This window comes from Zootermopsis nevadensis, unplaced genomic scaffold (assembly GCF_977971745.1).
Source record: "Zootermopsis nevadensis isolate Lab colony 2312 unplaced genomic scaffold, Znev_1.0 Znev_ptg000021l, whole genome shotgun sequence".
Lineage (NCBI taxonomy): Eukaryota > Metazoa > Arthropoda > Insecta > Blattodea > Termopsidae > Zootermopsis > Zootermopsis nevadensis.
The window spans coordinates 20216017-20239532 of record NW_028259153.1 but is presented as its reverse complement, the minus strand read 5'-3'; the positions used below and the strand labels follow the sequence as shown (position 1 = coordinate 20239532).

General features: G+C 39.5%; 2 protein-coding genes across 4 annotated transcripts in view; both read left to right on the top strand.

Annotated features, from left to right (window-relative positions):
- The window catches only part of TrissinR (Trissin receptor), a 119643-nt gene extending 109319 nt beyond the window's left edge, over positions 1-10324 (top strand). For both annotated transcript variants that reach the window (XM_087352990.1, XM_087352991.1), the window contains 4 exons: positions 4478-4622; positions 5483-5642; positions 7077-7360; positions 7830-10324. In XM_087352990.1, the coding sequence (XP_087209116.1) occupies positions 4478-4622; positions 5483-5642; positions 7077-7360; positions 7830-8394 (1154 nt within the window). In that variant the 3' untranslated portion in view covers positions 8395-10324. The remainder of the gene's footprint in view (positions 1-4477; positions 4623-5482; positions 5643-7076; positions 7361-7829) is intronic.
- A 2832-nt stretch (positions 10325-13156) lies between these two features.
- On the top strand, positions 13157-22646 carry TM9SF4 (transmembrane 9 superfamily protein member 4). 2 transcript variants are annotated; one of them, XM_087352569.1, is made up of 10 exons: positions 13157-13339; positions 14888-15116; positions 15197-15365; positions 15493-15648; positions 16124-16404; positions 16654-16857; positions 16951-17108; positions 17863-18122; positions 18785-18968; positions 19573-22646. In XM_087352569.1, exons 2-10 carry the CDS (start codon positions 14888-14890, stop codon positions 19810-19812), a joined length of 1881 nt encoding a protein of 626 aa, XP_087208695.1. In that variant the 5' UTR covers positions 13157-13339; the 3' UTR covers positions 19813-22646. The 2 variants fall into 2 exon arrangements, with proteins under 2 accessions (XP_087208695.1, XP_021927998.1); XM_022072306.2 differs by lacking the exon at positions 13157-13339 and adding an exon at positions 14327-14581.
- The last annotated feature ends 870 nt before the right edge of the window (positions 22647-23516 follow it).

Below are 23516 nucleotides of genomic sequence, written 5' to 3'. Positions count from 1 at the left end.
TTATTAATCTTTTTTCTTTGAACACTGTTTTTCTAGTTAAAGAAATTGTCTGTCACCCACATTTTGTGATTCGAAAATTTAAAATAACAAATTAATTTTGTTTCGTTGATTTTCAAATAAATATAAACCCTTCAAATTCTTTAATTTAGTTTTGAATAATTTATAAACAGGCTTACATATATTTTATCTACAAACCGACTTAAGTCAATAAATTTAAATCATCTCATTTAAGTTATATCAGTACCCAAATACACCAAGTAGTTTGCTAAAAGGAAATCCTTAACCAAATTTAAATACATCTGCCTTAAACCTTTGAAGTCGAAGCTCGTCAAATAATACTTAAGAATTCAGTTCGTACCGCTAAGAAAACACAGCTCTTTACCATTAAAAAGATCGATTGTTAACGCCGTTTAAAGAAATAATCGCTGTTTACACCGAGAATCGTACCAATCATGGAAATACAAAATGCAATTTGCTGTTTGTTACAGAAGATTTAACATATAAATTACCACTGGACTTTAGAAGATTAAAACTTACGTTTACATGCTTATTCCTGTAATGGACTGAACGCGTGTGGGAAGACAGGTTTAAAATAACTTTTAAAATGTATGATTATTATTAATTTTTATGACTGTGAAGGTTAATCAATTAACTGAGTAGGCCGCAGTTCGATCCTCAGCAAGGACAGCGACTTTCCTGTTTACTGTCATCTGTAAAGGCTCTAAGGTCAGTCCTTGGTGACAAAGAGGCCGGAACGTGGAACTCGCCACACACCTACATCTGTTGTGAATTACATTATCATCACGTCTTCGTGCTTTGTTGTTTAGGTACAGGAACAAATTTTCAAAAGTTTAACAATTCGTTTAACGAAAGAAAATTTAAATGTGCCCCGTATTTAATTCCTCGAAAATTCTTTTCTGCTCAGAGCATGTTTCTTGCTTGCTTTGTGTTTGTTGTCTTGTGCTGGAAGCTGCGTCGTCTAAGTTGATTTCCAGCCGAATTGGTGACCTGAGTGCTTGTAATTAGCAAGAACAGGGCACCCTGCATCAAACGAAAAAGTTGGTTTTAATTGAAAATCAATAGAGCGTTGAGCAGTCGCTGATGACGCGGCGAAAGTGCCCCCCTTTCCCCTGGGTCTTTCTTAAAACAAACTGCAATGAAATGATAAAACGTCTTGTTTAATTATGGTCTTCCCGGGATATAGCGGTATAAAAAGAAATATGAAGGAAACTGAGAGCTAAGACTGGCTTATTTGGAATTGTGGAAAATTGCTTCGATTATTTTTTCTAATTAGCAGGAAACTGGGAGAGACAGATTGTAACTCATGACGTGCAGAATTCCCTTTCTACTGAATCCCATCCACGAACGGAGAACACTAGAAATGTTTGCTGTCTACAATACCGAATTAAAACTCGAGGTCAGAATTTCTTAAAGTCAGATTTCAGATTGTAGTTAGTGTCACTTTAAAGCCGCCAAGATGGACAAAATAAATTCTTCTCGGGCTGCCAGCCGTGTAAAATGGCTCCATGAAGAAAGCCATCTTGTTCCTCGTCCTGTTAACCTGTTAATGATTGAGTTGGGATGATCTTCTGGTCTCTCATCGGTGGCTGCTAAATGTACAGCTCGCGTTGTTTCTCTACTGTGCAAAATTTACTACACTGCCTAATGGATCTTACAATGCAAATATTTGGCTCCGCTAAATTCCAGCTCGTGGTGGCCTGGACTGTTGCCAGAAGCGACTCCCGGGAAATCGAAAAATGCCTGAAACACTGCGCTAATCCATTTGGCCGAGTACTGGGGCTTACCTCGTGGTGTCAGACGACCGCCGCTAGAATGCCCACGTGTTTGAACCTCGCCCGAGAAGACTCTCGCCTTCGTCGTTGCCAGGTCAGAATTGCGACAAGCGGAGTCAGTCGTGGAGGGAAGTGTTCCGCGCTGCTGTGACGCCTGCAGAGAGATGGCTCCTCACGCGATCCCATTTTGTGATGTGGGGAGCACAGATCCACGCCGCGACTGTGTGTGGATGCGACATGAAAAATGCTTTCGATGACGACGAAAACTATAAATGTGCGCTTTCCTAAGTAGGCCTAGCCCGTATTTTTATGTTTTAGTCTACGAAATCTCCAAACTTTTCCGCCCAGGATTTCAGAGCGAAATAAGCCTGTTCCCAAAGTAGCCCCTTTTCGATTGTCATTTGTGTTTGTATTAATTACATCTTTATACAGACAACTAACATTTCTTTTTGTATCGGAAACATTTATCGACAAAAGCACATTTAGATATTATTTTTAAAAATGGCAATTGGAAATTCTTAATGGCGTTTAAACTACAGAAAACCAGACGTGGGTAGATCTTGAAAGAGATAAGAAGATACTTTTCGTTAAAAAGCAGATGGTGTATATAGTCACCATTAAACATTAAAGGGTTAACGGATTAAAATGTCAATTTGATACTTTGACATGAAATAAATGAGCGTTTTAGGCATGGCCGATGTTCATTTTAAATGCTTATTTTTCGTTTGATATACAGCGTAATCTCACACACATGTCGGCCTATGTAATCAATGTGTGTATTAATTACAAACTGAAATGTTCATATCACAGAATGTTCGAGAGACAGGCCACTTTAGTGAGTGCGTAATTGCAAGCTCGTCACGTGTCACTGGTGTTTTTACAACTCGGAAACAGTCAATCACGAATCTTGAAGTTCGACTTTAATGCAAAACTGGGATCGCATGTCGTTGTGTGTCTGTTGTGATTAATGGCACTGCGACCAAGACAAGACAAGAAAATATTTTCCGCAGACCCACGTATGTCCTTAGTTGAGGGAAACTGGCGCTTTGTCATTGTCACGTTGGTGTTTCTGGGTGGGTGGGGGGGGGGGTCATCACCTGACAGGCGTTCGAACGCGTTTCTTAGAGCACTTTCCTTCTTTCTATCTAAATGGTCCTCTCCCTTCAGATGCAACTTGGGACAGTTCCATCAAACGATCTGCTTGTACAAAGATGGCCGTCTTCTGGGTTGCTGCGTCGTGATTCTGGTAGAACTTTATCGACGTTTCAGAGGTACTTGTTGTCTCTATCATTAGGTGAGTCACCCCGAGTTCACTTGGGAATCTTAGGCGTACGATGAAGGATAATACTAAAATGTATTTAAGAGAAACTGGGTGCAAAGATTTTTACCCGATTTGTTTGGCTCAGGACAGGGCCCAATAACGGGCTCTTGTGAGCTGAGTAATGAATCTCGGGGCTCAGTAAATTACAGGGGTTTAGTTTAGGAAGTAAGCTACTGTCAGTTAGATTTGCGAATAGGTGAATATGTTGTATAAATCTTGAAATGTTGGCGATGTCTGGCCGGGAGCAATGCACGATTGCTACTAGTCGGAGTAGAGTTTGGACACAAGACTGCATGTATCGTCCCGTATAAAAACACTTTAACGAAAGTGAGACAGAAGAAGTCGTATCTCAGGAAACAAAGCATTGTACTTGACGCCAGCAATAATATTAATAATAATAATACGTTCGAAAGTTTTTCAGAAAATAAAATTGATCGAGTGTCTGTAACTGCAGTCATCAAACAAACGCTTTGCTGCACTCGGTTCAAGTTTCTGGAAGCTTCCATGGCTGTGATGGAAAACGACTTGAGCTTTTCTTACGAACAGTCCCGCCTCTTTTGAAAAGTGCTCTGGTGCTTTTCAGGTCTCTTAACAATCTTCCACGAGGAAATACGAAAATATTGTGACAAGCTGAAAGCATTCGCAACGAAGATTCCTGCGTCATGCGTCATGCGTCATTGTGCACTGTGCTGTCACAGCGACGCATGCGCGGTGCAAAATGAAGTGGAGGGCATTATTGGAATGTTTGCGTTTGAAGCAGGAACATCGCATTCACACATGTGACCCCGAAACTTATGTGAATAACATTTAAGAATTCAGTCCGTACCGCGAAGAAAACACGACACTTCACCATTACAAAGATCAACTGGTTAACGCTGTTTAAGGAAATAATCGCTGTTTACAGTGAGAATCATACGAAACACACGAATAAACAATGCAGAGTGATTGATTGCTGATTGTAGGTGGTACATATACTTACCGTTAGTTTTTGAAGGGCTAGCCATATTTTGTGCCTGAAATCCATGCGTATTTTGTCAAATATTTAAATTCCGTGTGAAACTGGAAAAGTACAGTTTATCATCAAATATCGTTGGTTACACTGGACTGTTCTGTGGAATGATCTCTCTTAGTTTCAACAAATGGTGCAATTTCTGTTATTTAATGATGATGATGATGACGACAACAGTACGCAGCGACGCTGATGTTTGTAATCGTTGTTGGATGGATTCTTCGTGTGTGTTAAATCATAGAACCGCTGTCTGTGGTCTTTTGGTCCACCATTTAGTGTAGGTTGGAAGTAAGAATGCCTACATTTCGATCCGGCAGCGGGAACATTTGTGAAAGACATTTTTGTTTGTTGCAGGGAACCTAATGGTGATCCTTGTGGTGAGTTTTTCACGACGTCTGCGTTCAATCACCAATTTCTTCCTGGCGAACCTCGCAGTGGCTGACTTCTGCGTGGGTGTGTTCTGCGTCTACCAGAATATCTCCATCTACCTTGTGTCCAGGTAAGCGACACGTGCCCCCCCCCCCCCCATTTCTGGAACCCACTTGTCGTGTTCGCCAGAGCCCACCGCTTAACCTCGTCCTGCACCCTCACTTATTTTCACCTCTATCTTTATGTTGTTCTCCCATCTACTTCTAGGTCTTCAAAGTATTTGTTTCACTTCAGTTTTTCCGACTAAAATTTTGTACGTATCTTTCATCCTACCTTTGCGTTCCATCGCATCCTCCTTGGTTCGATCGATCTAATAATCTTCACTGGTGAGGGTAGATTATGAAACTTCTATTATGAACTTTCTCAAGCCGTCTTACTATCCTACTACTGTCGTCCTCCGGCCTCAGGTCCTGACATTATCCAGATTTCGCTCTGTCCTCGGTGGTAAGTGACAAGGAAGATGACGTTCTCTCTGATTGTCTGTGTGAAAGCAGTAGACCGCAAAATATCTGCGAGCCTGAGCTGCGTCACAGTAAGGGGCTAATTGAAGATGGAACGAGCGAGGTTGAGCGAGGCCCCTCACGTCGGCTGGCTGACCAAAGACACGTGTATTTGTAGCGTCAGTGAGGCTCGGAGATATCTTGCGCAAACATAAATAATAGGGATCGTGTGACATCGGACCGTCAGGAAGAGATGTTCATTCGCGAAGAGGTTAGTGAACTGCAGTTACGTTCCACGGTGAGATTTCAGGTTCTCACGGTGACGATTATGAACGTGACTTGTCTTCTGGGATGTTGCGCGCCGTGTACCCGGCTGACCCTGACGATGAAGGCAGACTGCACGGCGCAAAAAACACCAGAGGCCAGTCATCTTCGCACTCGTCGCCTTGAGAACCTGAAGACTCACTCCGAGCCCTACGGTCTGTTGCAGCTGGATGCTGGGGGACGCTCTCTGCAAGATGTACCAATTCGTGCACAGTCTCAGCTACACAGCATCCATCTTCATCCTGGTGGTGATCTGCACAGAGCGCTACTTCGCCATCATCCATCCCATCACGTGCAAGCAGATCCTTACCCCAAGGAGACTTGTGGTACGTTAACGTCATGACGTCAGCAATGAAGTTGCGAAACGAGGGTCTGAACGGTCGTTAATCTACGTAGTGGAGAATAATCCTCCTGGAAAATATCGTAGTAGCTTAGCTGGTCGGGATAGTTCCCGACTTTTACGGAAACAAAATGATAATTTTCATGTACGTAAGATCACTTCGCTGGACATTGTCAAAGCCAGCTGAATCCACTGCTCATATAAAATCCCTTTAAATACGAATACACATTAAACGGCTCCTACAGACAATCGAAAAAATTCTGTTTATTTTATAGCGATGTCATGTTAATTGCTATTATGCATTGGAGTGACAGGCTTGGTTTTTGAAATCCACCAAACTCATGTATACAGGGTGAGTCAGAAGTATGTTTACAAACTTCATGTGCGTGTTCCGGGATCAAAAATAAGAAATAATGTTCCTATGAACACGGGGTCGAAAATGTTTCATTTTCGAAATAATAGCCAATCATAATGTTTTTAATGTATGCCTTTAATACGAAATATAAGGACAGGGATGTTTTTTACAACAGATGCTTAAAGGTTGTTCCTCCATTCTCCACACATGCCCCAGCACGACGTACACAAGGCTGACGAATTCGTTCGAATCATCTGGCATGCATTCTGCACACGTTCCCATTGATCGTCATCATTGTTTATGGGTGTTGCATAAACGACGGACTTCAGGTGACCCCACAGATAAAAGTCCAATGGAGTAGGTCCGGTGACCTCGGTGGCCATGTTACTGGGCCACCACACCCAATCCATCGCTGAGGGAACTGTTCATTGAGATGATCTCTGACGCGATGGGAGAAGTGTGCTGGGGCTCTGTCGTGCATAAACCACATTTGTCCTCTTGTATTCAGTGGTACATCTTCAAGGAGACGTGGCAAGTGTCTTCTTAAGCATCGCCGATCTGAAGGTCCTCTTAGACGCGATGGAAGCACGTGTGGACTAATAAGCATGTCGCCAACAATTCCTGCCCAAAATTTGCATGAAAATCTTTGATGGAAGCTAGATTTATTTTGATATGAAGTCAATTCATTGAAACTTATTTTCGGTTATTATTTCGAAAATGAAACATTTGCGACCCCATGTTCATAGGAACATTTTTTCTTATTTTTAATTCTGGAACATGCACACGAAGTTTGTAAACATACTTCTGACTCACCCTGTATAGAGCCCCATTTGACTTTTCATTAGCAAACATTTCTGGCAATGAATCCACCTTATTTAACTGAATATGAGTTCTTTGTTGAGTTACTAGTTTTATTTGCAGCTCCAGAATAATATTTATCCAGTTAGTTTGATCTACATATATTCAAGTATTAAGAATATATTCAGGGATTAACTGCCTCTAATTGTCGGATGTACTTAACGAAGCCTCCTGCTGCCAGACAGAAATTGTGCCCGACCGTTGCAGATGGTGATGGTGGTGGTGTGGGTTGCCAGTGCTCTGTACTCGTCCCCTCGTTTCATCTGGGTGGGGACTGTCACCACGAACCTCTCCAACGGCCAGTCGGAGACCATCTGCATCACCCAGCGCCGGAAGTACGACTCCAAGCTCTTCGACATGATCAACTTCACAGTGCTGTACGTGGCGCCACTTGCTGTCATGATGGTCTTGTACTCTCTCATCGCGGTGACCCTGTGGCACAGCAGCCGTGGGCTGGAGCGACAGTACCTGAGCAACGGCGCCGCCTGCAGGTCAGTCCCGGACACAGCGCCCCACCCTCCCAGCCTCTAGAATCTAGAGTCTAGATCTTGCCATTTCCCTCACCAACCCTTACTTGAGAAGTTGCCAGTCAATTAGATGGTCAAAAGATTCCCTACATTCTGTACACCCCGAAGATTAATTTCATGTTCACAAGAGGTTACCACCACTGTGAGGCACGAATCCTGTCCCATTTCTTTGATGTCCATTTGAATATTATCCCCCATCGTCATGTTTCTCCCAAGTACTTTCCATCTCTTTCCTTTAGGTTTTCTGTCCAAAATTCTGTTTGTATTTCACATATCCGCCTATTAAATTGCTTGGTCACGCCAGAGAGGGTACGCGCGCAGTAAAAATTATGAAGCTGTTCACTTTAAAATTCTCCAAATCCTAAAAGATGCCCCTGCCTTTGGAATGTAAGCTGAACCTCTTGTAAGGCGCGGGTTTGGTCGTGTGTTCCAGAGGCGGCAGTTCTTCGCTGAGGATAAAGTTTGAGAAGCGCCTACTGTCAGACAGCCAGGTCACAATCAACCGGGTTGGCAGCGGATGTTCTGGTGGCAGTGGGGCCACCGGCGTGTTCCGTGGCAAGCCCTCGACTGGCGGCTCGTCTCTGATAGCGGAGTCCTACCACGCGTCCTCCTCGCAGAACGTACTGAGAGCGCGTCGCGGCGTCGTACGCATGCTGATGGTGGTCGTCCTCGCCTTCGCGCTCTGCAACCTGCCATACCACGCCCGCAAGATGTGGCAGTATTGGTCTACCGATTACGATGGTGGCAGCACGTTCTCCTCCCTCTTTACCCCCCTCACGTTCCTCGTCTCTTACTTCAACTCCGGAATCAACCCTCTCTTGTACGCCTTCATGTCGCGTAATTTTCGCAAGGGAATGCGGGAGCTCTTTTGTTGCTCCGTTCGTGGAGGCGGCAGGGGCAGAGGGAGTCGGCACCATCACACGTCATCGTTCATGAGACGAAGCTCCACTCGATCCACCACCAAGGCTCTGAGTGTGACGGCCAACCCAGAGAGCTGACTGCGACGGTCCAGGACTGCGAACCGCCCAGCCAAAGCCGCGGTCTCCCTTGGAAGGACGAGCTCCCTGCAGAATGAGCTTTGTGTTGTGAAAGAGGGAGAAGACGGGGTCAGGTGACTTTATCCACCCGTGACCCGCTCAAGCAGCATGACCGCCGTCATTCCTGAGAGCAAAACAAGTGCGAGCATCCGCTGAGGCAGCAGAACTGCCCTCCGACCTCGGAGGCGTTCAGTTTCGTTTTAGTATTAAAATGTAAAATTTCTTCCCACGAAATATTTTTGCAATTTTGATCTCCAATTAAAGGACTGGCCTTTCTCATGTGGGGTCAATGTCCTAGCTCGCTGAATGGCACAGTCAATAAAGATTAATTAATCTTCGTCGTGTGTCCCTGAAAACTGAACTGACGGTGTGCTGTCGTGTTCAGTATGTTCAAATGCAAGTGAAAATTTTAAACCAGCAGTAAAGAGGTTTTATGTCATTCGAACGCGGTCCGATATTGGAATTTCATGGCGACGCAGGAACAGTCGGTGGCCAGACTGCAAAGTCGCTGCTGCGTATTGGTTGGATTTCTTGTGAGCCCAGAACAAGTGTAAGGATAATTTTTATGCGATGGCTGTACTAGAGAAATTGAAAATGGAACTGCATCACGGAATAAACTGAAACTTCCTTCTCTGCGACGTATTGCGTTCCAGATAGAAGGCAAAACGAGACCCGGGAGAACACACAAAGGAAAGAGAGATGTGGCTCAGCTGTGTAAGCGATGGAAGGCTGATTTTGATTCGGAGTCTTGGATATGACCTAAAGTTAAAACTTCAAATTTCATTAGAGACTCAGAGATTTGATGGGACCGTTCCTACGCAATTTCCAACATAACAAAATGTCGTCTTGCGGGGTGTAGCGTGGCATTTCAGAGAGAGTTCCTCTGAATCTGTAAAATATTTTCAGGAGAACTGAAATGGTTTGATGTAAAATGGTTATTAAAAGTATTTACTGTGCTTATTTCACAATGGATATTCCGATCGTATTAGTGAGTAAAGTTTAAAATACGTCGTAAGTGTTTTCGTCTATTTGAAATTTTGAAGGCTTAAAGAAGATGTGTATTTTAATACAACAGAAACTAATTCATGTCAGGATGCGCAGTTTAATATATTTATGAATCGATTGTTCCATATCTTAAAGTAAAATCCACTTCAGTCTTTTTAATTATTTATTAAACGAAATGTCTTATACTGGACACTGATTTATAAAGTAAGTCCAAAGCAAGACAGAACTTTGACAAACATTCCGCGTGATCTTCATTCACGTGAAATGAAAAATACTTCGAATGTCCCACGACCGCTTCCAAGTTTTCAGCAGCCCACAGCATCCGTTTTCGATGTAACACGTAACTTGATGTCATGAGTCTCAATACTTACGATCCGCTTCCAAATAAATAAAATATTTGTGGTCTGTGTTGGTCTTCTGTTGTCTGCATACGTGAGCACGTGTTTGTACTCTTGTGGAAGAAATGTGGTAAGTTCGCCTAAAAACTTTTGTACAGATTAAGGCTTGTATAACTTCTTTTCTAGCGTTAGAATTCTAATGTTCTGTGCCACTAACACAAAGCCAATTGAAGCCAATCCAATTATTGTTTCCTTCCGTCCTCTGATCGTGAAAAATATCTCTTCACCACGTTTCCATTAAAAAAATAACATAATACCGTTTTCCCTACTAATGCTACATGCATAGCCCATCATAACATTGATATGTAAGCCCTCCATGTGGTGGACGTTTTGTGTAGAATAGTCGGCTAAAAATAGTTTGATTTTATTCCTTGTTAATCTTTCCCACGTTTGTACATACGTGAACTTGTCTCTGTATATTTTGTACATCTGATCGTCCACTGTAGCTTATGATGATAAAAATAATTATAATTTACGTATGTCCGTAATGAATTGTCAGTTTCCTTGATAATTTTGTTTTTCTTCAGTATGTCTGTCTTGTCGCTTCAGAAGAGTTCTGAGAGAAGATGTTTGTCCACTGGTGCTCCATAAAATTCGTAGTTTCAGAACTGTAGTCCGAAACAAATGCATTTTCGTCACATTTCAATACAAAAGCCAAGAGAATCGGTGGTTCATGAAACATGTGTTCGTATTGTCAGCAGGAGGGATAAATGGAGTGAATTATTTGCCTTCAGAACAGGGGATTCTGGATTCCACTTCTGTGGCACATTTAAAATGCATTTTAATTACGTAACAAACGTTTGCTATTTCCATCGATCGTTAGCTTTGAAAACTTTATAGAAAATGTTGCGAGTGGATTTCGTGTGGTCAAATATAATGTTAGGATAAGTTACGAAAATGTGCATTATAGTTGTGAGTTCTGACCACATCTAGTCCTAAAGCTGTTTACCAATATTTCAGAAAAGCAATTCTACCCTGAAATAGAGGCAACGGATTCATTCAAGATACTGGTAACCACCTCATGGAGTCACAACTCATAAGGCCATAATTGACACGAATGACTCTGTCTCTGTTGAATCGGGCCGCTAGTTCAATCCCCTGACGATACGCGAGTAAATGTGGAGCAGCGGTGGAAAGACACTGACGCAGGAAAACCTGTCCCAGGCGAACTTGATCGACCGCAAATCTCACATGGACTGACACGGTCATGAACCGAAGCCTCCTTGGTAAGAAGCAACTAACTGGCTAAGGTAAGGCACAAATGATAATAATTCGTGCAACTCCGAGTCTTCATAAATTGAACTGAAGCAGAGTAAAGATTTTGTCGCAGTTAATTTTTACCTTGTAGTTCTTCCGTGCCATAAAAATGTTGTACTTGCCGCTACTCTCTTCTTCTTGACCCCTGAATTTATGCGTGGAGTCCCTTGCCCCTTTACAGAATTTTCTAGAAGATAAATGATTCCTAAAAAACTAACACCTTGTTCGTGCGTGTTTTTGTTTCGTATTTATATATTAATTTAAAAAAATATATACATGTATACAATTTCAGGAAGGATATTATCCTTACTGAATTTGCAAAGACCCTTTAGTGCCTGATCGCACCGTACATACTGCTCTCTAGAATTGAATTCTTAGATCCTTATTCCTACCAAGAAGTTTTTTTTAGCTGAAGACGGTTATTCCAAAAAGAAATTTTCAGTGGAACCACGGTTCCGGAGAATTTGACGTAAATACGTCTATACGGAAAGGAAGTTTATATATTGGCTTTATTCTAAATATTTCCTTCATACATGCTTTACATTTGAGATAAGTTTGATTAAGACATTGCTTATTTAACTTGAATTAGTTACGCTTAAGATGGGTCTGTGGTAGCTGAATGTAATGTAATGAAATGTTTTATAGGTAACAACAATGCCGAGTAAACAGATGACGTTTCCTAGGTAACATAAAGATGCAGTTACACTTTTTCGTTACATTTTTGCCGAATGACACTGACCCTAAAATATAGACGTATTTACGTCAAAAATAATAATTTCGTTACTGACGGCTTTGGACAGATGCTGCAGTGACCATGAGTGAGGTCTGTTTCACTTATTGTTTTTTTCTCGACAATATTATTCAATTTTCAGACGATTATTTCTTGCAAGATATTGAATAAAAGTGCTCAGGCAGGCCGCGTAATACAATACCTCAAAGCAATGCTAATAGCAGCTTTATAAAACGTTCTCTTTAACTGATTTGCATAGGCGGGAGCAGGTGGACAGTCGCCTTGGGTTCGCCGCGACATATCGGCAACTTCTCCGCCTGCGGTGTACGGCGGTATAGTATTGATCATAAGTCTAGGCGCGAAGCCGTAACACTCATTTTCCTTCTGATCTTGTGGACGGAAGAAACGTAAAAAAAAGTAAAACACTGGAGTTGTTAAAATGATCTCTTATTCTTCGATATAAGACAGATGGTCCCCATAGTTAGAAAATATCGACCTGCAGTTTCGACATTTTAACGGAACAACAGTGGGCAGAAAGTGATCGATTGAACGATAAAAGCATTTTGTATCCTGTCAAAGACGACGTGTCTCTGACAAGAGGTTTCTAGAATAATTGTGATAACAATTGTCAGTGTTGACTCCATTTGTAAAGAAAAGATTTGAAGTTTGCTGAGAGACTGTCAATAAAAAGGAGAATTACTTCAGACAGACAGAAGCTAAGCTCAAAATTCAATTAATCTAAACATTTATGCAAACAAGACTAATCTGACGGTGTGATATGGTTAGAGTGGCATAACTGACAGTGAGTCGATGTGATTAGATAATGCGAACTATTTTCATCCTCTCAGTATCTTTCTCCCGAGTAACTTGTTGCAACATGAGATACTGAAGTTAGAATAACTATACTATACAACTTTTATGTTTCGAGTCGTAATTCTTACCTCGACTCACGAAATTAATCGTTCAGAAGCAAAGAGTAGACCATTTAGATGTGTGAGAAAGAGAATTTATTTACATTCCATAGATCCTTCATAGGTCCAAGAATGTAGAACACGTCATAGCTCAAATACAATACTTGATTCTAATATAAGCATAAATTACATAGTTATTACAGTTTTCAGTCAAGAAAAAGGATTCGAATTTCTAACACACGCCTGCAACAATATTGGCTGAGAATGCCGTAAGGCTCTTTTCTCGTTTCTTATACATGCTGAATGAACCGTATTGCAATCCACTCCTTTACCTAAGAAACTAATTGTTATGCCATCTGTTTACTCGGCATTGTTGTTTCATTATTGCCGTCAACAATGCGGAAAGAGCTGAGCTGTGAATCGCTTGTAGAAGAAGTGCGTCGTAGAGTAGATAATTTTGTGCTGGTAAAAAGGTTTTAGAATATCACAAGTTCTTATCTTATATAAGTCATTAAGAAATCTGTGATACTCTCTCCATTTTAGTTTTGATTAAATTGGTTATTGCGGTGGACATCGAGGTCTCTTACAATTGAACAAAGTTTGAGGTAAGGGATTCCTATTTTTTATTATTATTATTGTTCGTCACATTTAATGTTTTTTCCTCTGATGCAAGTAATGAGGCAAAGTGACGTACAATTTTCTAACCTAACCTAACCAAAATTGGAAACGGGGATCGTCTTTTGCCCGAAGAGAAAGGCCTGATTGAAAGTCGTTTTACAACTCCTGAAGAAGCCATGTTGGATGCTCCTGGAGCCATAAGATTATTCCATCGCAACGAAAACGTTTCGGAGTTTAATAAGACGGTGTTCAGTACAGACCTTGCTGTAGAATTGTGTGGCAGACGATGTTTTAGCGGGTACCAAAACCGGGAACAGTTGGCTAGCATGCGTTGGGAAACATGTCAAATCCTCAATGTAGTACTACTAGATCAAAATCTTGTATAGATATGGTGTTTGCACGAAATGTTGATTCTCTAAAGTGTGCAAATTTTATAACATATTTCAGCTACCACAGACCCAACTAAAGCGTAACTAATTCAGGTTAAATAAGCAATGTCTTAATCAAACTATTTACTCAATTGTAAAGCGGGTATAAAGGAAATATTTAGAATAAATTTAAATATAATTTAAATACAAAGACGTATTTACGTCAGATTATCCGGAACCGTGGTTCTACTGTCAATTTTTAGCTCATTTTCTGAAGGAACTGTGGCGACACTGCTGATAAATTTCTCCATCTTATGGACACGTGTGAGTCTTTTCACAAGAGGACCACGGAGTGAGGTCCTAAAAGTATTGTTGCAAATAAAAGAGTTACGGAGAGGAAATCGTGGGAATCGAATTATAAGAGCTATGAACTACCGTTACCACACCCCTAGTTGCAATTGTGGTTCATTCAGAGGTGGCAGCATAATACGCACGTCAATGTTGCCAATAGCACTAGAGGAATTTTGATCCGTGCGCGAAATTATAACCTTTAAAACTGCATTGTGATTTGTGTAGAAAATTACATGGATTGGTGGTTGCTAACGGCAATTGTGTTGTTAAATAAAAGTTTAGGCTTGTAGTTTCTGTGTTGATTTCTGAGTTCCATTTGAATATTCGGAATGATACCAACAATACACGCATAAAATCACTAATTTTCCGATGTGTGTGATATTTTCGTTCGATAGTCGATTATGTGGCAGTCGAGGATGGTATTGGTGATCTTGGAAATTTCATGTAAAATTGTAGTTCGGTGTGGGACGTAGCATTTAGCAAAATAACATCGATTGTACGTGCAAAATGGTAATTACTATTTACAAACTATTATTTTTAATATTTTCTTCACGAGGAAGTTTCATGGTTGTATAATGCGAATATTAATATCTGTTAACTGTTGTTAGAACTCGGTATAAATTTATAACCTGAAAAAAATAGTTATGTATATATTATTAATACACCACGTGAAAGATAAAGAAGGTATTGCATTATTGGTATGGATTTCACTACTATATAGGCCTTGTCAGGAAATGGAACTCAGAAAAGTAAAATTAATATATAAGCAGCTTTCATTTGATTGTTACAAAAATTTGTTGTTCGTGTGCTTTGTAGATGTGGCGCTGGTGGAAGTTGCTGCTTTTCATAATGTGTATACGGATGGAAGTCAGCGAAGCATTTTATGTGCCTGGAGTGGCACCTGTAGAGTTTAAACGTGGAGCTCGGATTGATGTCAAAGCTGTAAAAATGACAAGTACCCATACACAGCTTCCTTATGAATACTACTCACTACCACTCTGCCTACCAAAAAATGGAACTTTTAATTACAAATCTGAAAATTTAGGCAAGTACTAGCACCTGTAAATTGTAATTGTGCATATTTGGAACACCACATTACCAACATAACCAACTAATGACTTTCAGGTGAGGTTCTTCGAGGAGACAGAATTGTCAATACTCCATATGAAGTTCAAATGGCAGAAAGTGTTAATTGTCGTTTGCTTTGTCATGAGCCCAATAAACCAATGAACTGGAATGAAGAAAGTTCACAGAAGGTTACCAGCCGCATCAGACATGAATATTTTGTTCACTTGTGAGTATCAGAACGTGTTTAGAAGTCTAGAAATTGTTTTATTTAAATATGTTTCAATAAGTTAGCAAAAATATATTTCAATGATTATGTGAGTTTACACATTGTGTTTAAAAATTTTCCTTTGCAGACTTGTGGATAACCTTCCATGTGCTACAAAGGTAGTGAATCCTGAAACATCTGAGATTCAGTATGAACATGGTTATCGGTTGGGTGGTGTAGTTGGCAATTCTGTGTATATCAACAATCATCTCAAACTTGTCTTGTTATACCACACACGAAATGAGTAAGTATAGCATAAAATAATGAAGTGACCAAATAGTTCCTGAATCTGTTAACTGCATATTCATCAAGAGACTTATCTTGAACTTGTCTGTTGTTTTCACAGAAGTTGTGTATTGCTCTAGACATTTTTTGCACAGTGGGAATTTCTATTTATTTATTTATTTGAATTGAAAACTATGTGAGAATGGACTTGCTGTAATAATGCTTAGAAAGTAGAATGTACTGAGTGAGATTTCATGTTGTCATGGTAGTGAATATGAAGGCAAATGTCTTCTGGGTTGTTGCACAATGTAGTTTAGTAGAAATTTGCTGATGTTTCAGAGGTGCTTGCTGCCTCCATGATCAGGGCGATCACTCACTCTGAAATGTCAGTAGGCTTCTAGCAGGGTACACAGTGCAACATCCCAGAAGACAGCCATCTAGAATATTTTGTTTTAACATTGATTTGGGTTAGTTCATGTTATATTTATTTCCAGGGAGACGTACCGCGTTGTGGGGTTTGAAGTTGAAGCCATGAGCATTAATTATGGACAACTGACATTTTCTGATGATGGTACATGTTTATTTCCTGATCAACCCAAGCATCAGCTAGTCAATGAGCAATCTGGAACACGTCTATACTTCACGTACTCTGTGGAATGGAGAAAGTCAGAAGTCAGTTGGGCCAGTCGTTGGGACATTTACCTCGGAATGAGCGATGTTCAGATCCATTGGTTCTCCATCATCAATTCCCTTGTAGTGGTATTCTTCCTGTCTGGTAAGAATGAAGGCAATGACTGACTTTTAAGAAATGTTCACATCTGTATTGGAAACTGTAGGCCAGAAAAATTTTATAACTTTAAAATATTTTTAAGAAATGGGGTTCCATGTTGTGGTTGCATTCTGTTCTAGAAGGACCAGAATGTTTGTCTCCTTTCTTTCTTTCTCTTTTTGGTTTTTCTTCTCTCTCTTGGATGAAATTCCCTGTGTTTACTTTTCCTTAAATATGACCACTTCTACCTGGCAGGAATTCTGACGATGATCATGGTACGGACACTGAGACGTGACATTGCACGTTACAATGCTGATGAAGGACCAGATGAAGCCATTGAAGAAACTGGTTGGAAACTTGTGCATGGAGATGTCTTTCGACCACCAAGATATTCACGACTCTTTGCAGCTGTCATCGGCAGCGGCATTCAGATCTTCTTCATGGCACTTATCACCATTTGTATGTATCATTGATCTTTAAGTAAGGATCAGCATAAAAAAAGTGTCTGATATTGGCCATTAAGCTCACATTGCACTCATTATCATGTTCCAGTTTTTGCGATGTTGGGAATGCTGTCTCCAGCCTCGCGAGGTGCTCTCATGACGGCAGCTATTTTCCTGTATGTGATTATGGGTTTAATCGCGGGATACTTTTCTGCCCGGCTCTATAAAACTATGAAGGGCCGGGAATGGAAACGAGCAGCCTTCCTGGTCAGTGTCAACAATTGTGCGTTTATTGTTTATGAACCTCTTATTATATTTAATTGTGTGATTATAAAAATTTTATCACTTAACATTTTCTGTCTGGTCATTCTACTAGCCCTGAAGAAGTGTGCTGTGGTGTAAGAGTTCTTTGAGGTAGTTTTACTATGCAAGCATTTTCCAAGACTCTAACAGCTATCATTATTAATCAGATGTTGAAGTTAACGATATGTACCTTCTGTTTCTGCAAACTTTGGAATGTGAAGAGGGCCTCATACCATTGAACAGTGTTGGTTAAGCAGTTCACGCAGTTTTTGTGTTTACCTAATTCTTTATGTTGGCATTTAAATGTGTTTTGTTCATGCCTTCTCTTTATGAGAGCTTGAAATATAAGGGCTAAAAGTTTCAAGAAGTGGTCATGACTCTGCCTTAATGCTGACCAGAAAATGGACACCATCTTATCTCACCTCACCAGACTCAGTATTCCAGCACAAGTGATTAATGCTCCTCGTTGTAAGATGTTCTTTCACTTAGTGTTCAGTTTATTTGTGGAGAACGGTTTCTATTTCTAAGTTTTTTTTACTCTCCCCAGAAGAAAATGTAAGTTAAAATTTCACAGTAAGAGTCAAACCACATTCGCTTAAAAATTGAATACATAAATGCAGTATTTTAAAGTATTCCAGAACTCACTTGTCTAGCTGCATACAGGAAGAAATGTAAATATGAAATATTTAGAAACATTTTAAATTTGTTCTGACTGCAGACAGCGACGCTTTATCCGGCTCTGGTGTTTGGAACGTGCTTCTTCCTCAACTTCTTCATTTGGGGAAAGCATTCAAGTGGGGCTGTGCCATTTGGAACCATGTTGTCTCTACTGTGCCTTTGGTTTGGCATCTCCTTACCTCTTGTGTACTTAGGTTACTACTTTGGCTTTCGTAAGCAGCCTTTCCAGCACCCAGTAAGAACCAATCAGATTCCGCGCCAGGTACCTGACCAGTTGTGGTACATGAAACCATTTCTCAGGTAGGATTCACTTTGCAAGTATACGAAATGTTTATGATGCAGTACATTTTACAAGACGTACTGATGGGCCCTTGTGACGCAGTGATGAATCTTAATTTTCCGTTAAAGATGCAGAATTTTTTGATTAGTTGAATGACTCTTAGTTTCTCAAGAAGGACTCTGTGACAATACATCAGCTTTTAACAAACTTCAAGAAAGTTTGGTCTTGAGAGAATGTTTGTAATATGTTTACAGATTTTTGGTTAATCAGATAGACTGGTATACTTGAAGACAAAAATTGTAATTATAAAGTATATATGGATTAATAAGATTGCTAAGAGTTTCACAACATTTCAAGAAATCTTTATGCATATTTCTTAACTATGATGAACCGCTTCCAGTAAAATGGATGTTGGAAATATACGTTCAGCTTCATTTCGTCCTTGTGCTTCCAGCATTAATATAAATTGTGCATTGTTATTATTATCCAATGAGAATAATATTTCTAGGTGTATAGGATGAAAGAGGCACATTTAAGGCAGTTTGAATTAAATAGTTTGGATATTTTACATCTCTTCTAAGTTTTGTTAGTGGAATTCATAGTGTGACAAAATATTAATTGTTACGTACTTGAAGGAAGTGCTCTTCCATTTCACAATCTTACACCTTTGTTTCCTTTTCAGCACCATGATGGCAGGTGTGTTGCCCTTTGGAGCAGTCTTCATCGAACTCTTCTTCATTTTCACGGCAATCTGGGAAAACCAGTTTTACTACATGTTTGGGTTCCTTTTCCTTGTGTTTATCATTCTTGTGATATCGTGCTCACAAATCTCAATTGTCATGGTGTATTTCCAGTTATGTGGAGAGGTAAGTTCATTGTTTTACTTTGGATTTCTGGGTTATGACTGTGCCATCCTCATGTTCTAGACATGAACAAGCTTTAGGCTGTTTCCAGCTGTACCTGCAAGTACAGTTACTCTCACTGTGGGGTTATGTGGGTCCTAGAGCTCTACCACCACTAAGAAATGTTCAAGTGTTTAGAATTCAGAAGATCCTCACTGTCCACGCTATTCTTCGTAGTACAGTGTGTAATTTTTTCGCACGTTTAAACTGTCATGAGATTATGTATGTACAGTATTTCACTGTTACTTTAAGACCACCACCATTATGTAAAATCCAACAATGAAAGAGTGGGTCGTCATGAAAAGAAATAAGCTATATACTTTCATATTTTAATTCTGTCAGGAGACGATGAAATACCAGATTATTTTAATTTCATGTGTTTATGATTTTAAAAAACTTGCATGAGATATGATGTTATTTTAATGAATTCAAACAATAACTCACTGTTTCCAGAATGGATTAATAATACGTAATTCTACGGATGAACTTTCTAACCCTGAAGTCTTTCAGCATTACAGGCTGTAGCCAAAGGGAATGAACAGTCTGTTCATTTTAGCTCATGTTTCAGGATTACCACTGGTGGTGGCGCAGCTTCATTGTGTCTGGTGGTTCTGCCGTCTATGTGTTTGCATACTCCATTTTCTACTTTTTCACAAAACTCGAGATCACCGAGTTCATTCCTACGTTACTGTACTTTGGCTACACAGGTATCATGGTTCTCACATTCTGGCTTCTCACTGGTAGTATCGGCTTCTTCGCTGCCTATGCCTTTATTCGTAAGATCTACGCTGCTGTCAAGATTGACTGAACTCCTAAAAGACATACAAATTTACTGTCTGCTTTCTATTTACCAGTGAATGTTTCCAGGTTGCTCTGAAATTTTTCAAGTGGAAGCAGGGGTAAAAAAATGGAGTCTGTTATAAATGTGAAGAAAATAATAAAAAAGAGGGACCATTGTGTAATTTGTTGATAGCTAAAACATTGCAGTCAACCAGTGTGTCATGGGCAGTGAATGAGTCTTTATTGGACACTTAATGTAGCGTCAGAACAATGATTTGAACGTACAACAGTGTTGATGTAGGAAGTGAATGTCTTGTCATGTGCCAGCAAAATCATTGTTCCGACAGTTGGTGACTCATTCTCTCAAACAGGATGGCATGCGAGTATAATAAACATAATTTGTCTGTCCAAACCTGGAAGAAATAATAAGCATTCTGTGCTAACAGTGAAGAGAGTGAATTCTGCATTTAATTTGTGTGTGCACGCGCACGAGAGAACAGGTATAATAAACGTAACCATCGTTCTGTGACCAAAATTATAATTATGTTGTTAAAGAACAGTATTAACATGAATATAATATGAAGCAGAAGGTACAATTGATTTATGAATGGTTTACACATCACAATTAGTAATCTCAAGAGCTGCTTGAACTGTTGTGTGTCTGTTCTACACTATCGTGAAAATAATTTAACGTCTCATTGCAGTATGCTGATAGTTAGATCCCATTCATTACTTTTGCTGGTAAAAGTTCTTTGTTTTGAGTAAATAGTCTGTTTTATGAATAGTTCATGTTCCCAAAACTTTTCACATTTTAAAATTTAAAAATCCCAGACCAAAATAATAAGCCCATTTATGAAGGTTTAAATTCTGATGTGAATTAAAATTGAGGGGTTTTAATCCAGGAAGTAGCTGCCTGGTACTGATAATACTTTGCACTGCAGTTCAGAGAATCTGTTCTGAAAACAGGCAATGAGTATTACTGAGTTTTCAACTTCATTCAAATCAGAATGTGAATATGAACGTCCTGCCTGCACACCTGAGCAACCTTAACTAGTCAAATTGGTGTACAGAGTTTGTTTTAAATTCACTGGACGACTCTTGTCATAAGCAGGGTTCAATTATTCTTCTCATAGAGATCTTTGTAGTGAATATTTTCATTTGTAATTTTATCATCCTTCCTGGCCATTACCCACAGGACAAAGTGAAAAGAATCTGTTTATGAGGTGGGAAAGATCCTGATATTTCCAGTCATAGGATAGTAGGGAGAAATATGGGTGTTTGAAACCACTTACAGTTGAATGTATTCTCTCTGTTCTCAAAATATAAACATCAGCAGAGAATTCCTAGGAGTGTACTTACTCAGTCAGAAGGAGAGTGAAAGTCTTTGGGATTTGAGGTTTTCATGGCAGTTAGCCTGAAGATGGCTGTCTTCTGGGTTGTTGCGCCATATTGCCCATATGATGGAGGCAGCAAGGACCTCTGAAACGTCGGTAAACTTCTACCAGACTACATGGCACAACAACCCAGAAGACAGCCATCTTCAGAGCCTTTGTTAGGAGTTTTTACTAAACTTTAAATGATGGCTGTATATTGAGATCTGCAGTTCACATACTTGAATAGAATATTATTAAAATGGCAGTAGAACAGTGTATTTCCTATACAGTGCACTGATATGATGTCTGGAAAATGAGAACTCAAGTTTTTGGTTTATTATTATAATCCAGTGTGGAGAATTGATTTTACTCTCTTGTATTTTCTAGAAATCACGTTTTGTGACAGATTAAAATTAATGTCACGACAGTGGAATGTGGGTGAATTTTTTATGGTTGTAGAACACACCAATTCACGCAACTTTGTTCACTTCGATATGATACCAGATGAAAGTTAAACTTAGTTTACTTATTGGACAGCAGATGTAGATTTCCTGTATGGTATCTTTGTGATGATTCTGAGACATTTTGTGTATTTTGAGGAAACAGATCATATAGTGTGACTGGGTTGCAATATTTAGTAGTTGTTTATGAAGTGTCTGATGAAAAACATGGAAACATTTTACTTTCAAAAAGTATTGTAAATTAGACTTGATTTTGTAAAGTTAACTTTTAAATGGTGTGAGTCTGAATTCCCTCACTTTTGTCTTCAAGCTCATGATAAACACTTGTTGAAAGTGGTAATAATTAACACTAAGGTAAGTGATATCTTTTTTTTTTATAATATTAAAATACTTGAACACTGTGACATTGTTGGATGAAAGCTGAAAACTCTGCTGGCTTTAAGAATAGTGAAGGTACAGGAAAGTGTCGTCGGCATATGAGATGGACAAATGACAGGTTCATGTAGAGTGATGGAAAGAGGATCTACCGGACTTTTGGGGATGCCAAGTGGCCATTCCATTTATAAATAGAATAATCATAGCCAGGTAATTGATTTTGTGTAAGTGAAGCCATGTATGAAGATTATGTGTAAATGGGAGGGTCAATTGTATGTCACATTGACTCACCAACTGACATACTGATAACTGCAGATGTGACAAGTCTTGTTTCCTGAGATATTGGGCTATTGAGACTAATCTGTTAAAAATAACACTGCAATATGAGTGCATAGACATACAAATATATCTTCACAAGAGGGGAAAAGACTATGAGCAGAGAGGGAGAGCTTTCAGTGGCTTCCATCAAAAGTGCTGTATTATTCCAAATGTTCTGGTTGGATTAGTCTCAGTAGCCTCATTACTGAATTCTTACTGCATCAAACCGAAAACACTTCAGTTACAGATGATGTATTTATTGAAGGAAGTTATCTTCACTATAGACTGAAAATGTAAATTTTCAATATGGAAATAAAATACTATTTACAGCATAACAGTTCCGATTTTCAAAGGCAATCAGAAGTGGTTTTGGATGGAATAGATTTGGGGGTGAAAATGAGAAAAACTGACTTGATGAGTCTTGTCTTGTGTTTGAGGGTTCCTTCTAGTCTTGCTGTCCGATACAGTGGAGTTGTCTTCAGCAATCAGATGTGTCATTACTATTTCAGTGTTTTGGAGAATTTTTGTCTCCATACTCGGTGACTGAAGAGGATTGCTTAATGTTTGTGTCATCCATCATTTTATGTTTTTCTTAAGACGTACAGTTCATAAAATGTCAAATGTTATATGTACTAACAAGGTTAAACTTCTGAGGACATTGGTCATTGTGAGAACTACAGATTTTACCTTGACAGTTAATAAGAAGTCTGTGAAATGTCAAGAACTTTTAAATGTATTGCTGAAATTATTAAAAGTTAGAGCAAATGAGCGATGGATTATTTAGTTTTGTATTCTTCGACTTTTTTCAAAGATGTTAAATGCTGGTATTGGAATATGATGGACTAGCAAATATTGCGCATTCATCCAGGTGTAATGTTCATCTAAGAGGTGTTCAAACTCTCATTTCATATCAGATGGGCAATAATTATTACTCTGTGACCGGCTGGGCATGCTTCAATGAGAGTGGACAAATTCTGATTGGTGTCAAATAAAATCATGCATATATGTATTAGGTATACCAAAATTTTCATCCAAATGTATATTTTTACCTGTTTTCTTTACGATTACTAAAAAATAAAGAGTGATGTTATTAATTGTAACTTAATATCCCATTTCACTAGCATTAATTCGCTCATGTCTCATGGAGACAAGTTGAGCCACCAACAAATGTGATTTTAACTCATGAGTTACATATTATAAAATCC